Source organism: Rhipicephalus sanguineus, chromosome 3, assembly GCF_013339695.2.
Source record: "Rhipicephalus sanguineus isolate Rsan-2018 chromosome 3, BIME_Rsan_1.4, whole genome shotgun sequence".
In the NCBI taxonomy this organism is placed as follows: domain Eukaryota; kingdom Metazoa; phylum Arthropoda; class Arachnida; order Ixodida; family Ixodidae; genus Rhipicephalus; species Rhipicephalus sanguineus.
In genome coordinates, this window is record NC_051178.1 from 177492153 (window position 1) to 177509961 (window position 17809).

The 17809-nt window shown below is 44.4% G+C and overlaps 1 protein-coding gene across 1 annotated transcript in view; it reads left to right on the plus strand.

The window, feature by feature from the left end:
• LOC119387729 (DNA-directed RNA polymerase I subunit RPA2-like) overlaps nucleotides 1-17809 on the plus strand; it is a 40673-nt gene that overhangs the window by 11137 nt on the left and 11727 nt on the right. Inside the window, exons 9-20 of the mRNA XM_037655212.2 lie at nucleotides 929-1101; nucleotides 2831-2977; nucleotides 7253-7306; nucleotides 9253-9370; nucleotides 9471-9558; nucleotides 10456-10698; nucleotides 10767-10840; nucleotides 11370-11573; nucleotides 11881-12078; nucleotides 13684-13791; nucleotides 14955-15131; nucleotides 17355-17593. Coding sequence (XP_037511140.1) covers nucleotides 929-1101; nucleotides 2831-2977; nucleotides 7253-7306; nucleotides 9253-9370; nucleotides 9471-9558; nucleotides 10456-10698; nucleotides 10767-10840; nucleotides 11370-11573; nucleotides 11881-12078; nucleotides 13684-13791; nucleotides 14955-15131; nucleotides 17355-17593 — 1823 coding nt within the window. The remainder of the gene's footprint in view (nucleotides 1-928; nucleotides 1102-2830; nucleotides 2978-7252; nucleotides 7307-9252; nucleotides 9371-9470; nucleotides 9559-10455; nucleotides 10699-10766; nucleotides 10841-11369; nucleotides 11574-11880; nucleotides 12079-13683; nucleotides 13792-14954; nucleotides 15132-17354; nucleotides 17594-17809) is intronic.

Sequence of the window (17809 nt, forward strand, 5' to 3'; positions counted from 1 at the left end):
TCGCTCCCGTTACTCCATAGGAACACATGTATCTGCGACACATGTATTTGCAAGTGGGAGATACCCTTGATATAACTAATTTTCGCCACCGAAAACCTAGGGATTCTGCCCCGAATTTTGTCATTTGGCACAAGCAGGAGCCGCATGCATGTTCTGCGGTTGCCCCGACGACAACCGAGCGCAAGGTGGGCAGGCGGCTCCTCAATCCGGCTTTCTTACCGCCGTGGGCACGTGCGCAGGTGTGCCCTCCCCCTCCTTTCAGACCTCCTCCAGCCGCTCGCGGGTGCCACCACACTAACTGCACCGGCTTTTTTAAAAAAAAGAATCAGTTTTTGCATTGGCAGTGCCACTCTTCAATTGTTGCAGTAGTCTCTGAGCTGCACTTCGTTAACATGACACCAGGTGACGCCACTAAAAAAAATCCTTGCTCTGTGTCGTTATGCTTTGAGTTCACGCCGCATATGTGGGGCGGTGCTGCATATGGAGTTCGCTCTTCGTTTTCGACACCGTGACCGCGTGCGTGGTTTCACTGTGCGCGCATGGAGCAACCCCTGATGACATGCAGCTTTTGCGATTTTTTTGAATGCCAACAACTGTGCCGTCACTACCGAGGAAATGTCAGGAGGTGTCAACACGTCGTCGCGTTGCTGGAGCTAACTCGATGGCCACGGCTAGACGATGGCGGAGCATTGTTGTACTGATGTCCTATGAACATTCAGTATTGCCGTCCCCCACATACATGCAATAGAGCAAAGTAACGCAGTTTTTTGCCACTAAATGAGTGTTTTGGGTGAGCTCTGCCTTCAATTCCCCTTGTGTTTAATTTGTGTGTTTATTTTCCAAATTTTCGTGCTGAAACTGGATATAACAAAATCCTGTTTATAACGAATTTTTTAGGTTTAACTGTACTGCATTCATGTTTGTGCAGAACATGGTGCTTCACTACCTGACTAATGGTACAGTGCAAGTGATGTTCTCGTACATGAAGGAGCTCTTCTTCATGCCAGTCATGATGCTTCTGAAAGCACTGTGCGATGTCAGCGATCACCACATTTACAGCGAGCTCATAGCAGGCAAAGAAGAGGACTCATTCTTTAAGGGGTGAGCAGGTTTGTTTCTGTATTAAGAACGTCTGACACAGTGTAGCTCTTTGTTTGTATTTGTTGCTGTGTTCATACGTGAGCTTTTTATCTTGTACTTATGTGCTTTATAAATGCATACATTGTGTTGTAGGTGTCATGGGTTTTGTTGGGTGTTCTGTCATTCGGTGCCCTACAACTGTGATCAATTTAAGTACAGTCAGCATCTGATTTTTTAGAATCTCTAGGGAGCGCAAAATTGTGTGAAAATTCAGGCAGTCCAAAAAAACGAATCCATGCCTTTTTACTGTGCCCAAGTGGTCAAATCGCCATAGCCATGTCTGAAATAGCTCTGAAGACCTGCTAGTACCAGGCACTTCAGTGCTCACACAGGCTCTCGTGAATATGTTCTGTACCTGCCAGGAAACCTGCTTAGGTATGTGACGAGCACCGCCAATACCAGCATAAGCACGGAAAAAGTAACGGCCCTCTTGCACGTCCGTGCCGTAGCATACGCTTGCAATACCAAAGAGCATTTCGAAACAATGATGCGCAATACTAAGACTGTGGCGGGAGAGCGGGCGACTCTTTCAACTGTCCCCGATGCATGTGTGTGCAGCACGTTCCCTACTAAGCGCATGCCATCACTGTGGGGCTCTTGATGTACTGTACACATGCATTTGGCAAGGGAGTGTTTGTCGCGCCAACTTTGGTCGTACCCACTATGTTCCCAACTGCACATGGGCATGGCAATGGCAAGCTGCTTTCATTGCTGCAACCAACATGTCTTTGCGGTGCACTTAGTGGTCACATGCAAAGAGGCAGCAGTGAATGGTGGCACTGTGCAGTACGTTTGGGCTGTCGCTTCAAGTGTTCTAGGCCACATGCACTTCCGAGCAGTTAGCTAAAGATGCTTATCATAATATAGTTGTCAGCGATCAGGTCACAGTGGTGCATTTGCCACATGCTGTCATCACGCCTCCGAGCATTTTCGGTGGTTGTCCATAAAGCCTGACCCTCATGGAGTGAATTTCTACGACAAAGTTTGCACGTTGACAAATGTGTTGAGACGCACCGCCTTGTTTTTGCTGCACCACCCTCATGCGACGATCTGACAGCAAGCGCCATTGAGACACTGTCAGTTTGGGCAGCCTGCTCTGTGAACGTTATGCAGCAGTTGCATGTAAAGACCGCTCACAGCCATAGCGCCCATTGGTGGACAAGCCCTTCTTGCGTGTTCACGTCATGCAGGAAAACTGTTGCAGTAATACAAAAGAAGTAACACACGGTGGTACACAAACGTACAACAAATGCGGCAATGTCGCCGTCTTCAGAAGTGGTGCCTTCTGATTGGTTGGGACAGGTCACCGCGTCTTCGGTGCTTCCGGCAGCAGGCGAAAATATCTCCTCCCGGAGGATTGGTGGCGCACGTGCGTATTTTGGATGCCAGGTGCTATGTGGCCACCAATCGATGTTCGCCACTTGGACACCGGAAATTCACGCCCTTGTGTTAGGGCATAAAGTAGGAAGATCTGGAACTGACAAAGAGACGCCCCGTTGTCTTTCTGTATCTGTTGTCTTCTACATGTTCTTTCACAAAAGAATCTTTGCCAACTTCTTTGTTTACGCTACACCCCTGTAGGTGATAGGTATACATACTTTAATCAGTAGCGAAGAGGTTTGCCTGGCGTGTATTGTCTCAGTGACAGTACTCTGAGAAACTTACTGAGCGTTCTTGTTTTCTTTTGTAGTTGCATCATTAACATGTTGAGGCAGGTGCAAAATGAAGGCCTTCTGACTCGAGACCAAGTGCGAGCCTACATTGGGGAGAAGTTTCGCATCTGTATGAGGCTTCCAGAGTGGTACAGTGACGAGGAAGTGGCCGCCTTCCTCCTCAGGTGAGTCACTGGCAGGCATTCAGTGTTGATTGCTGTTGATCCAAGAGACATGTGAATAGAGCTAGTACCAAGATGAGCTTTTGTTCTAGAACTAACGGCATGGTGCATTGTTTCAATAATACAATGTCGTTGCCTCCATTCTTTCCTCCGGTCTCTTTTAAGTTTTAACTAGGGATGGGCGAATAGTGACTTTGAGGTTCGAAGCGAATCCGAAGCGAATAGTGATTTGGTCGAATAGCTTCGAATCGAATAGTTCGAATAGTACTCACCACATGTTATTAAGAAAAATGAGCATTTTCGTCATGACCCTTGCACAATATTTTTAAGGATTGGAACTAGGTATGAGCGAACGTCACTTTTTTAGTTTGAAATGAAGTGGAAGCAGCAGTAGGGTGCAAGTTATAAGTGGTGCAATACATTACAATTTAAAAATTACTATACTTAGCGCATATATGCCCATATAACACGCTTTTAAACTTAAAGAAATATGTACATTTAACCTTGAAGTGTGGCTTCGCGGCAGTGCAGATTTTCCCTGGATGGGTTGTTTCACAGCACAGCAACCAGACGCTGCAGTGAAACCACCTTTACAGGGGTTACGTGGGGTCAAATGTATACATGTATTCGTTCATTTCGAATACTTCGAAATTTCAAATAATCTAAATTCGTATCGAAGCGAATTCGAATACAGTCGAACCCACTTATAACGATCCCACATATAACGATCTATCGGTTATAACGACCATATTTGGGTGCACTTACGATTTTCCTATGCTAACCATTGAAGCTGCGTCCAGATATAGCGAACATTTTTCAAAGCCTCCTACTTTTACAACGAACACTTGAGACGCGGTCGCGGTAAAAATATGGCGCATACGAAGCGAAAAAAAGTTAAAGCATGCCTTCTAAAGCGTGACAGGGGCGCGCGCTCGCGCGTGCCCCGCTCCCGTTTACTTGAGACTAAGATACCCAGATCGGCGAGCACCGCACGCAGATTTCGGACGCTGCGAGCGAGGTCGCTCACTTTCCAGGCGTTTCTTCAGTGGTAGAATGGCAGTGAGGAAAAAAAAAAAGTAGGCAGCATGGAGCCTTGCGGTCAGCTTTCGCACTGTGACCTTTCCTGACGCCGTTCTCTGCAGCTATAGTGTACGACCGCCTGCGATGAACCAGACAATGCCTTGGAACGCAAGAAGGCATAAATGCAAGAAGTGATAACCGCGATAACTTTCCATCGCAAAAAGGTTCACTGCGTTCTTAAACTCGTCGACGCCACAATGTGCCGCAAAAAGTCGTCTGTCTTTTCGGTAACGGCAGAGACCGGTCGATCGGTGATTACGACTTCCGCGCGATTGCGGCGATGCCTTCGCGGATAAGCATCAGAAAAGAGTGAAGGCGAAGTGGCGGCCGTCGATAAATGTGCCGTTATGCCTCATAGCCGACCACCTTATCACAGTCATCTGTAGATATGTGCTCGGCTGCGCGTGTGGCGTACACCGTACACTGCGAATTGACGGCGGTACGAGCGCGCCATGCTTAGCCATGCTGCCGTTCGCAAGTTTGCCGCCTCCGCGTCGTGCGAGACTGCTTTAAAGTGCGCGTCGCTTTGTAGAAACGTAAGTTGCTCGCTGTTTTTGAGCGGCGTGGGCACCGAGAAACGTCGATGCACTGACAGCGAGCGTATACTGCGTGTTTGACTAGGTGACAACTGAAGTGCGCTGCGCATCGTCGTGCAGGGCCGCGAGAGCATCGCGGAGACGTAGTGCGCGTTGCTTGGAAAATGCTTGTTTTCGCCGCGTTGACCGAAGAGGCTAGTCGCCGCATCCGTGCACGATCTGGAGTGAAGCAAGCACGAAGAACGTACAAACGCGCGCATACGGCATACAGCAAGCGGCCCGGCAGTGACTCCGCGACCCGAGTAGGCGACGCGCTGCACGCAACTAGCCAGGGACGATTGGCTCCACGTCGCGGTACCGCGCTTCGGTGAAACGGTGTCAGCTCATTGCAAAGGCGGTCAGATCACTCGTGAGCACGCAGCGGGCGTCGCTTCATGACACGAAAAGGCTTAGCTTGTCACCGAAGGAGTTGTTAGCACTTTAATCAAAGTGCACAAAGGAAAACAAAACGGTTTGGCCGCAAAGTGCACGTTTTTAAGGGCGAGTCCATATACAATGAACTACTGATATAATGACCACTTTTCGCGACACTTTCAAGTTCATTATAAACGGGTTCGACTGTACTGTAATATTCGTTCGAATATTTGAAACGCCCGAATATTCGCCCATCCCTAGTTTTTACCTTGAAAAAAAGAGGAGAATTGTATCGAATTTACTGGAAATTTTTTTTTCACTCACTTTGTGGAGCTTTTTTTTTTTCTGAATAAAACTGCACCATTATTTTAATTTAATAGGGTTCCTTTAATTCACTAATTGCGTAAAAAAGACAGCTCGAAGATGGCTTCATCACATGGCATTACAATGAAAGATGGCAATACAATGAAAGCCGAGACACACATATGGCACAACATGGACAAGTCTGGCCACCTAGCTTCAAGAAACACAACTATGACGAGGACAGCTGTCGCTGGTTCCATGTGGGACCAATTTTGCAGCGAAAGCTGTTATGAGATCTCAAGAAGGGCCGTTTTTGGCGCCGTAGTTATCCGCCGGTTCCGGTGTCCATAACCAGTATCGCGCTGTGCGAATAGCAAAATTTTGGGTGCGAAGCGAATTCGAATATTGAAGTGTGAGTGCGAATCGAATAAAATATTTTTCGAATATTTGTCGAATATTTCTAGAGTAATTTTCGAATACTTCGAAGGGAAATTGCAGAAAAAAATGTTGGAGAGGATTCCTAAGCATATTCTTATGAGATAGAAGCATGAAAGTGTTTCTTTTCGCTAGTTTGATGAAGCATTGGTGGGGTGGTGTTTCGTAGTTGTCTTATCAAGAATGAGGCAATGTAGAGGCCGAATTGTATTTATGTACATGATTTGGTGCAACCAAAGTGTTGCCAACAACACTTTGCACGTGATAGGCAAAGATGCCATTTCCTCAGCCTCTCCTCCTCTTTCAACTTCTGTGGAAGCCCAACTGATGTGGCGGACAAGGGTGTGCTCTCTTCAAGTCCGGAGTTCCAAATCTGCCTCGTAGAAGTCGATATATGAGAACAACTGAAATTTTGGATGCTAAAAAGCTTCAGCTTCCGATTTTTCGGACTTCCTGCCCAAATTTCAGGTCCAAAACAGCATTAATTGAGCCCCCACCTCTGCCACATCTTTCATCTCTACGTTGGAACCAGCGTTTTCTTGAGTTAATACATTTGCGACCGTAGCGGAGCTTGAAAGGCAGCTTTGCCGCAATACCGGGGTGTGATGAGGCGAAGCATATTGAAAAATCTAGGGACCTCTTCCAATCGGACGTTGACTGTCTCTTGGCAAAGTTAGACCGTAACGGAGCTTGAGAGGCAGCTTTGCCGCAATACGAGTGTGTAATGAGGTGAAGCATATTAAAAATATTAAGGGGTCACTTTCAATCAGACGTTAACTCTATTTGTTTTTGGGAAGTTCGAATAGTTCGAATAGTAAAATTCCAGTGCGAATCGAATCGAATAGCAAACATTATTAGAAAAATATTCGAAATTTCGAATATTCGCACACCCCTACCTTTTACGCATTTATAAATGGCTTTGTAAGTGGAAGCTGAAAGGCACAAACCAGGTGACATTGTGAATTTGCGTCTGCTAATGACACCATTTTGTATTAGTTAGTGTGCACTTAAAAATTGCAAGTGCATTGATTCTCTGGTAAATTTCAGGACAACCCCAGTTAGCAGTGTTTCGATGATTTCCTATAGCGATTTGTAAAATTTTGCGGTCTCTCCAATGTGCTTATCCCTAGAAACAACTGTGTCATTTCTATTAAAGGTGTGAAATTATGTGTTATTGAATGCCCATAGACCTCTAGTGTGCAATTAACTGAATTTTAACAATTGCCCACAATATGCATCATTGCTCTTGATACTTCTAGCTTTTCCGGTGCATCACCTTTGGCATGCTCAACATCCTCACCAGATTTTATTTTTAGCACTGAAAATTGCTGATGCCTAATAAGTGATGACTCAATTTTTTGTTAGCATTCAAAGCAGACACTCTGGGCAGCCTTTACAGTTACAGTAACAACTTTTCTGCAAAATTATGCTGTCTGAAAAACCTTTAGGTATTATGTCTTGTTTCTTATGGTTTAGCCTCGGTATGCAATTTCTGCATTTGTTTTTTCAGACATTGCATCTGTGTGCACACTGAGTCAAATGTTGACAAGTTCAACCTAATACTGTAAGTACACAGTTTGAACAGCCTCTGGTTTGATAACTTTGTTAAAGGTGTCTCACTATGAACTGCATCCATGAAACATGCAGGAGATCTTAGATTGCAAAAGATATAGTACTAAGGATAATATTTGTATGGCTGTTGAAGTGTTTAGCTGTGGGTATTATCTTACTGCAATATTTTGCTTACGAATAATTTGTTTCAATTATCTAATGTTTTGCAAGACAGCTTTTTACAAATTCAGTTGAATTACTCAACTGAATTTGTAAAAAGCTGACTTGCAAAACTTTAGATAATTAGAATAATATTAGAATTTAAAAACATTAGATAATATTTGGTGCAAAAAATCTTATCTAATTATTACTAGAGTCTGTACAAGACCAATCCTTAAAAAAATTTGTTTGAACATTTTAGCAAAGAAATTTCACATTACAATTTAGTGAATGGCATTTAGCCGTTTGTGTGACAATGGCTTTTACACAGTCCCTTTTCATTGGCTGGGCAGAAGATAGAAGAAAAAAGCTTTGCAGAAACACTTAATGATCATGAGTGCTGATGAATGCTTCGAGAAAGTTATTTGCTTTATTATAGGTAATGATGCTGCTGAAAGCATACATTTGTTGACGTGAGAATATTCAGGTATTGTTTGTTGTTCAATTGCATGCTTCTGAAAAGAGCAAAGCCAGTATGTATGTACGGATATTACATATGGCTACACATACGGGACTATTTGTCGTGTATATTGTTTGAATGGATATGAGCAACGATGTGGAAGGGCTGTCGCATTTTAAACCTCAGGTGCTGCCGAGCGCTCATGCAATGCATGTGTATCATAGAGATGTAATAGTTGCTACAGTAGAACCCCGCTGATACGTTTTTGAAGGGACCGTAGGAAATAAACGTAAGAGACGGGAAACGTAAGAGCCGAAAAACAGGAAAAACGGCAAAATATTTAGTGGTACAGAATTTTATTTCAATTCTTACGAGCAGCACGAAAATTGGCGCGCTCAGCCGCGATCAAGTCGATGGATAGAAACGCGGAGCTTACGACGGCCTCATCCACAGAAATGTAATCAACGTATGTGATTTTTTTAAAACCGACAGCTGTATGCATGAAAGAACTAAGCACACGCAATCACGACCGGCGCGGCGAGTCCGACCACGAACCGCACGCACGACCATGCAAGCTCCAACCAGCTCGAACTCCTCCCGCTCTCCGACAGATAACGATGATGATGAGTCTACGCCAACGCGATGGCAGAAGTGAATGCCAATCTCGAAGGCCTTGCTTTTGCAAGCAGTTACGTCATACACGCCATGTTTGTGCAATGCAAATCTCAAAGGCTATGCTTTTGTTAATAGTAAATGCCAATCTCGAAGGCCTTGCTTTCGCGAGCAGTTACGTCATAGACGCCATCTTTGCAATTTGAATCTCGAAGGCCATGCTTTTGCTTGCATCAATTGAAAGATTCTGTTGCTTGCGCCTCTCATGCGGCTAATATTACGGTCAAACGAGGCCAGGCTGTGTGAAAATGCACCATGGCGGCTCTCTTTGGTAGTCACTCGGTCGGCTCCGAGCGCACTTCGCAACGTATCATACGGGAACGGTCCGACAGTTACGACGTAACAGCGGGGTTCCCAATACATTGTATCCTATGGGAGCTATGCCGGGACCGGCGGAAAGCGACGTAACAGCCGGGAAAACGCAGCAGTGAGGAACGTAACAGCGGGGTTCTACTGTATTTGGTAACAAATGTGCCCCGCAACTTGGTTGCACGAAAGCATGAACTCTTTCCATTTGTGCATTTGTATTGGTGGTGAAATTTCAACTGCTGACCATAAAAATGGGTAAAGCAGTCAACAAGAGCTATTTACTTCAAAATTGTCACTGGCCCTTCAGGATTGCAAGTGGTGCCGACCATGATATGCCTTTGATTTTTTTTCTCCTCAAGGCTTATGATACGAAAGCTCTTTGCTGTTGCCAAGGGTGAGTGTGCAATTGAGTCAGCTGACAATCCAATGAACCATGAGATTCTGCTTGCTGGGCATTTGTACCTTATGGTACTCAAGGTATGAATCTCGTTCTGCTGACTTTACAGGCATTGGTGGCATGTCATTGATGTACTTATTGCTCAATTCTTTTCTTTTTTTTTCATTCATCAATTCACAGGAAAAGCTTTCTGGATTTCTGTATTCAATAAGGCAAAATATAGAAAAGAAAGCAAAGTCTACAGGATCTGCATTCAAGCTCAGTATGGGTGAGCACGTCAATCTGCTTTTGAAAAGTGCTTTGATAATTTGGATTTGAATAAATTTTTCTGGTGATACTTAATGTGTATTCTTGATAAGAACAATCATAGAAGTGAGTTATTCGGGTGAGGTTTCATACATTTGGAGTACTGTACTTTGTTGCTTTGAAGCAGTATTGCAGAAGAGCATTTATATATATGCATGTTCAGTTTTACTTGATTTGTGAGATGTCTGGAGTGTTAGCATGGCATTGTTCTCTCCTGTTACTGAATGGGCTATGTTTTCTATGACCCTCCTTTATTATGTTTGTACATGTGTTTGTGTGCGCGTGCATACACATACACAATGCAAAACTTTGGGGGATGGTGGTTACCTACCCAAACGACCCCTCTGGCTATACCACTGGGCATAAACAGAGAACAATGTGGCATCAAGCTCAACAGCATACGTCAGTGCCTCACAGAAAAAAAAAGTGTGAAGCCAATGCCATCTGTAATCTAAAAGTGAAGGCACACGGGCCCCCAAGATTCATGCTCACCATCTCAAAGGCTGCAGTTGATTGCCGATGCTGACAACCAACCAAACCAATGGTGCAGTGCACATTCCCGTGCTCAAGCTCCTCGTGCCCGCTCATGATTGCCATGCCTTCTGTGGCTGCACTGGCAGCACCAGTTTGTATCTGTGGAGCAATGCGCATTTGTATCATACCTTGCAGGGTAAAAATTGGTTCGCAACAACCGTACTCTAGCACATTGTAGGCGAAATTTGTGCAAGCCGTGATCGTATAACCGAGATTCTGCTGTGGTAGCATTTTGTAGTTTTGCTGCAAGAAAGCAGGAGCCTAGTTTTTTTTTAAACTGTGGTACCACATGCATTCACACTGTCATTGTACCAACGTCCTGCAGCCAACTTTAGCCGAGCACTGGCAACATCATGGGACCTTACATCGGCCATGAACTATTTTCTGGCTACTGGTAATGTGGTGACCAAGACGGGCTTGGGCCTGATGCAGTTCACAGGCACGACTGTCATTGCCGAGAAGCTCAACTACTGGCGATACCTGTCACACTTCCGCTGTGTCCACCGAGGTGCCTTCTTTGCAGAGATGCGCACCACCACCGTGCGGAAGCTGTTGCCTGAGGCCTGGGGTGAGACGAAGCTTTACTGCTTTAGCTGATGCTGTCGTGTGTGTGACGAGAAACGTTTATATTAACAGGCTTTCTCTGCCCTGTGCACACGCCCGATGGGGCCCCCTGTGGTCTTCTCAATCACATGACAGCCCTGGCTGAGGTAGTATATTGCTTGCTTGTCACTCTGCTACTGTGTGCATAGACATTTGCATTGGTTGGGATAAGATTTTTCTTTTTCACGTTGACTGGTTTGGCTATAAATGTGTAGTACAATAGCATATGCTATTCAAGTAACTTTCAGAGAGCTGCAAAGCAGGCAATCGTGCATTTTTAAAGTTTTCAGATTTGGATGGAACCTCAAATAAAATGTTAGCAGGTGGTACAAGTACGTCAGGGCAAGCAAATTACGATGAGTGTATGATGCAAATTCCAGAAATGAGGATGCGTACTGATCACATCTCACTCTTGCACCACTGCAAAAACGTTCCAAGGGGACGCCGAAGACGTATAAATATATAAGTGCTGCTCACCTCATGCCTTCTCACCTCTGAAGAAGGAGCCAGTTAGGCTTCGAAACATCGGGCAATTTTTTAATAAACTTTGCTTGGAGTTTTCATTCCCTTTTAACTCAATGTGATTTTTTTTTTTCGCAAATATACATTCTACTTATGTGGCATGCTTGTTTGCAGGTGGTGAACCAACAGTTCCCGACAAGCCACCTGCCTTCTCTGTTGGTAGGTTTAGGCATGGCACCGCTAGACGGCATAAGACCAAATGTTGCAGAGTCTTATGTCGTTGTACTTGATGGTCGCGTCTTGGGCTACGTTGAGGACAGCAGTGTGGAAAACCTGGTGACCAGCCTTCGCACAATGAAGGCCTGTGGACTAGAAAAGGCAAGTGTGGTTTCTTTGCTGAAGAATGTACCTAGTAGTATAATAAATGTAATCATGTGTGTAGCTCTTTCGTGCAGTTCAGAGTAAAGTTAATTTATTAAGTGATACTTTAATATTGCAACGAAATTTGTGTCGTTTAGAGGATCCTACACATTTGCATGCTATTTGCGTTTGTTCTTCCCTTCAACCTGCACAATTTGTCATGCTTTCAAAGGGGCGAAACATGCCCTTTTGGAACCTCCATGGGTAGTCATGAATAGGGTCTGCGTAACTGCAGTAACAACGAGCTTTTCACTGCTGCTTTCAGGTGCCCCAAACATTGGAGATTGGTTTTGTGCCCAAAACAAGCCAGGCATCCCAGTACCCAGGCGTCTTTCTCTTCACTAGCGTGGCACGCATGATGCGTCCTGTTCTCAACATGCAAACAAATACGATTGAGTGGATTGGTACATTTGAGCAGGTGCATCTCAGCATTTGTGTGGTACCCGATGAAGCCTACGAAGGGGTAAGTGTGCATAACAGCAAGGATCTTTAATTTGGATTACTATGCACAAAAAGATGGGCATGGATGTAATGAAGTAAATTGTAACATTTGATTACCAGTTCTTTTCTTCATTAAGTGTTCTGCTACTGTAAGAGAACTAAAACTTTAAGATCCAAGGCAGCATCATTTACAACAAAACATATTTTTTTGCTTGTGGCCAAAAATGTGTGCATTCTGGTAGCAAGAATGTTGTTCAGTAAGAGCAACTTAAGGTGGCAAATTTTAGATCAGCATGCACATTTTGGCTATTGGCCTAGCTTGGCTAGTCCAACACTTGCAAGTCAAGTGGCTAGTCTCTGATTTAAAAGGTTCCATGTCCGGCATTTTCTGTACAAGAGCCACTAAATTCTATGGTATGTACCATATTTTCCGGTGTATAAGACGCACCTTTTTTCCTAGATTTTCGCTGGTGCGTCTTATACAACGGTGCGTCTTATATACGCAAAAAGTCACGTGATTCTGCGAGACCAATTTGTTTATATTTAATTTATGAGTACGATAAACAGAGCTCGAGAGCATTCGTAAAAATATATCTAATTTTGTTGTAACAATGAAGCGGCTGCTATCTTAGATGTCAGCTACTTGCTGTTCAAGCAGCGCGGTGACCACGGAGATTACGGCCGCAATAAAAGCCACCACTGTCGCGTGCCCCATTGTACTGTTTGAATTGTTTGTTCTTAAACGAAGAATTAAACCCACAGAACTGAGGCAATAAATAAAAAAGAGCACCACAACGGTCCATTGTAACGTTGTAGCGCCCACAATATCAGTTACAAAAGCGAAAGTATCACTTCATTATCATCATCATCAGTTTCCGTGTGAGACGTTGCTGCAGTTCAGTAGTAGTCGCAGCTTCCGGCTTCCGGTCGCCATTTACGTTTTGTATGCGTGTGTAGGTGGTATCCGACGATCGTGTGATAACCGTGCGGCGCGTTCGTTGTTTATGTGTTCTCGCCAAGTCTGCTAATGCCCTAAAGGTATGGTAGCCACCATAGTACAGGCAGTGCCAACGATGTGCTTCAAGGTGCTTACAATGCTGCGTAAAAGTTACTCAGAGGCTGACGACGGCAACCCAGCGATGCTGCCAACCGAGGCGGAAGAACTTTTGACAGTGCGCCGGAGGATGTGGCTTCAAATCCAGTAGAATAAATAGTGGTTTTCTGCGCCTTAATAAAACTGTTGCTTACAGATATTCAGTGCCGTGCGTGACTACGCATTTCGCAATCAATGTACTCTGCGTGGGTCATTGTGTTTTATCATGTCGACTGAGTTAAAAATAGATGCGTCTTATACAAAGGTGCGTCTTATATATCATTTTTTCTTTCGAAAGTCGTAAAAAGTAGGGTGTGCGTCTTATACAAAGGTGCGACTTATACACCAGAAAATACGGTAACTCGTAGACATACATAAGCATATCATTCTAATCACATTATTAAATGTCATTTGTTTAAACCTGTTCTCTTGCATGTAACATGCTATTATGTTTCATGTTTTGCTTTTATTATGGGAGGACTACTGTGCTAATGTATATTGCTGCTTCCCTTTTATGCTGGTACTCTTCTTCAGATCACCACTCATCAGGAGTTGAGGCAGACCAGCATGCTGAGTCTTCTAGCAAACATGATTCCTTACTCCGATTTCAACCAGAGTCCTAGGAACATGTACCAGTGTCAGGTAAGCATTCTTCTTCAAGCAACTTTTGCTTGCAACTTTTTTTTACGAAGTAACATAACCCAGTTCTTCAGCAAATTTTGCCCATTGATTTGCTTCAGTGTTTTGGGCAGTACAGCTGTGCTATATTTGCTTCTGTTGTGTGAAAAAAGTGAAGTTTGTGTCTAACACAATTTTTGTAGGTAGACATCTCAATAATGCCGATTGCTACTGGCAAGCAGTTGTCATTTCTCCACGTCGGAAATTGTTATTTAGGAAATATTTAATAGGAACCAAAATATGGCAACTGTGCGTGTGCAACGCCAGTGGTCCGTGACTCCCACCACCTAGTTACATAAAAAGGAGTCTGACTAGGTGTCCTAATGGCCTCAAGAGATAGCCAAATCCATTGTGAGCGCTCACAACCACCTTTGCTTCCATTTCCTATGTGCAAATGTTAGAGCCAATGGTTATGCATTGCCAGCAACAAATGTGCATCATAGCTGCCAGAAATGTCCTAGCAGATGTGGATGGGGGTTGAAAATGAGAAGCTGTTTGAAAATTTGAAGTTCTTAAAACTTCTTGCCTTCAACCTACTCTTAAAAATGTCCACCCCTAAAAAATTTCATAGGAGAACCCTGTTATGGCATTATGAGTTAAAGGCTTACATTGCAGAAAAAAAAAAGCATGAACAAATGAGGAGTGATGGTGACAGACCAAGTGCTGTTGTCATTCTTGTTGTGTCCATGTTTTTCTGCACTGTAAGCCTTTAAACGAACCACCAACTTGCTCAAAGAATTACCCTACTAAATTGATCCTTTATAAAACATGCAATATCGTTCTTGTGCAGGTTAATGTTATGTTTCTGTTGTGTCCATAACCGCCATGGTGGTCTAGTGGTTAATTTGTGCTCAACTGCTGACCCGAAGGTCACGGGGTTTAATCCCGGCCACAGCGGCAGCATTTTCAATGGAGGCGAAAATGCTTGAGGGCTGGTTGCATGTTAAAGAACTCCAGGTGGTCAAAACATCCGGAGCCCTCCACTATGGTTTCCCTCATAATCATATCGTGGTTTATTATTTTGCGTACATTTCTTGTTTCTTTTTTTCCCCAGCTATTCCTGTTGATTGCTTGTTCTATATTTAATCAGTGCCATAAGAAGCAACTGGCATATCTTTCACTCATAGATGGGCAAGCAAACAATGGGCACACCTTGCCAAGCACTGCGTTACCGCTCGGACAACAAGCTCTACCGCATCCAGACACCACAAACCCCTCTTGTTCGACCCACTGCCTATGATCACTACGACATGGACGAATACCCTACGGGCACCAATGCTATTGTGGCAGTCATCTCGTACACCGTGAGTGCCTTGTGATTCGTTTTTAAGACGAAAGTCTTAAAGGGGCCCTGCAACACTTTTTCAGCATGGTCAGAAAGCGCTGCCAATCGGTAGTTGAGGCTCCCGAGAACATGCAAGCCAAAGATTAGAGCGCAGCACACCGCCTGGGATCTACAATAAATTCGCAAAGTCAGCTAAAAAGTGCTTCCTCTTCTCTCGACAAAAAATTATGCTTATGGCGTCACAGGCAGGTTCCACACCATTGGCTGATTTGAACATGGCGCGCTCGGTAATTACTGCGGCCGCCGCGAGAGGCCGCCACTCGCCTGTGCGTGATAGCTCTGAAAGTACGCCACACGTTCAAAAAAAAAAAAAGAAAGAAAGAAAATGTGCTCAAGGTCAGGAGGTGTGCGTCACGTACCTCTTCCCCCGTGCCATCCCCCCCCCTGCTTAGCATCCAGCGCTTTGGTCAGAGCGAGAGAAGAGAGAAAGCAATTACAGCATGCGACAAGTCCTTGTAACTCTGCTCATACTGGACAGATTCTAAAAATTTTTGCGGCACTCGATTTGTGAGGCAATAAGTTCTTTTAGTGAAGCCATTCCATGGCCACTTGAAAAAATGTTACAGGGCCCCTTTAAGTGGCTATGTTGGTGCTCCCGTCCGCAAGACTTGCACAAACCTTGTCCGAGTCATGACGTCACAGATCCCTCAAAAGTTATGACGTCGTCATGATGTCATGTTGATGCCATTGCATAAGTCACATGATGATGTCATCACATGACATCATTGCTTGGTCAAAGGTGGGCGGATCGTGAAGGCAGTGCAAAACCAGGTGAGGTGCAGAAAGTTTAGTGAAGCTTGCTGATGGTGAAGTTACCTGAGACTGCTTCGGAGCATTAGGTTGCAATTGCTGCATGTACAGCAGGCACATGGCTTTTTCTGTCATTTGTGTATACTCGGCGACTACAGGATTGGCTAGGCTGAATGAAGCATTACATATCTGCCCTTTGACTACTTTCACTATCAAAAAGTTTCTGACAAACAAACTGAAACAAAACCTTATTCTGGCTTGCCTTGGGGGTTGAATTACCGTATTTACTCGATTCTACCGCGCCCTCGATTGTAACGCGCACCCGTTTTCCGCGACCAAAAAAAAAAAGTAATACATCGATTGTAACGCGCACCCATTTTTCGTGAGAGAAAAAAAACAAAGAAAGCCCGTAGGAGTCAAACTTCGCACATTCAGAAGAACAAGTATTTGGGTTTTAAAGAACTAAAGTTTCAAAAAAGTAAAACACAGAGTCAAAAAGTGGGCCTTGCTGCTAAAGCTGTGACCACTACGGCGGCGATACGAGTTGCGTAATGGATCAGTCCTCGTCGCTGTCAACGCTCTTCGATTTCGGGAAACTGGCCCTGCTTTGGTCGACTGAAACCTTTTCGTGAAGCTTTGCTGTAAAAAAATCTTCTGCTTCTGTTTGCGCCAGTCTCGCACGCACGTTTCGGGAACTCCGAACGACCACGATGCGGCCCGATTTCCGTCCGTCTCTGCACATGTAATAACTATTCTTTTAAATACGGCATCGTGGTGCACTTGTCCAGTATTTGGGGTCTGCACTTCCATGCCGTCGATGCGAAAGCAGAACGGGATGAAAATCTCCTCAGCACACCAGAAATGGCCAAGGCGCGTAGGAGGCGGCCATTTTGAAATGCCGATGGCAATATGATAACCGAGTTTCTTTTTTTTTTTTCGGTACTCGATTCTAACGCGCATGCGATTTTTGGACTCGTTTTACCGGAAAAAAGATGCGCGTTAGATTCGAGTAAATACGGTATGTTATCATGAGCATAATCTAGCACATTGGATTGTGCACTGTAAGGTGCTGGAAATTTTGGTATTGTTACGTATAACGTTTGTAATACAAGTAGTTGTGCTATCAATCAAACATTTGTAAATCAATACACACTCTAAAACCTATGTTTTGGAATACTCCAGGGTTAGAAACCAGCTGCAGAGAAATTATGCATCACACGTTCATTTATTGATGCATTACAGCTATTTCAAGTTCATTTCAGTTGGTGCTGACAATACATGTCGCCTTCTTTGTCCTATTCCTTGTTTGTTGTCTGATCATTAGTGAGCAAAGTTTTTAGAATCAAGCGTGAGGTGATGAAATTTTATGCTGCTTTACAAGCTTACTTCTGGTTCCAGTGACGGATCCATTTTGACCTGCTCTCTCTCACAGGGCTATGACATGGAAGATGCCATGGTGCTAAACAAGTCATCAGTGGAGAGGGGTTTCAAGCATGGCTCCATCTACAAGAGCGAGGTGGTGAACTTGCGCGTGCTAGCTGGTGATGTGGGCAGGCAGGTGTCCCTTGTCTTCGGTCGCAAGATGACTGACCGGCACCTTGAAGGCCACATAGACCTCGATGGTTTGCCTTACATAGGCACCAAGGTGGAACACAACCAGCCAGTTTGCAGGTAAGGCTATGCACCACTGATCGTAAGTTATGGTAGGAATGTTGAAGAACAGATTGAAGAGCATTCTCTAAATGAAATACAAACTATTGGTTTCATCACCTCGGTATTTTGTTGCCGTGCCCCAGTACCCTTCAGACGGGAGGGAACTCTACTTAGACTTGTACCTCATCATTGTGTTGCCATACCCTGATGCCACTTAGAGCATTTATTTTTTCA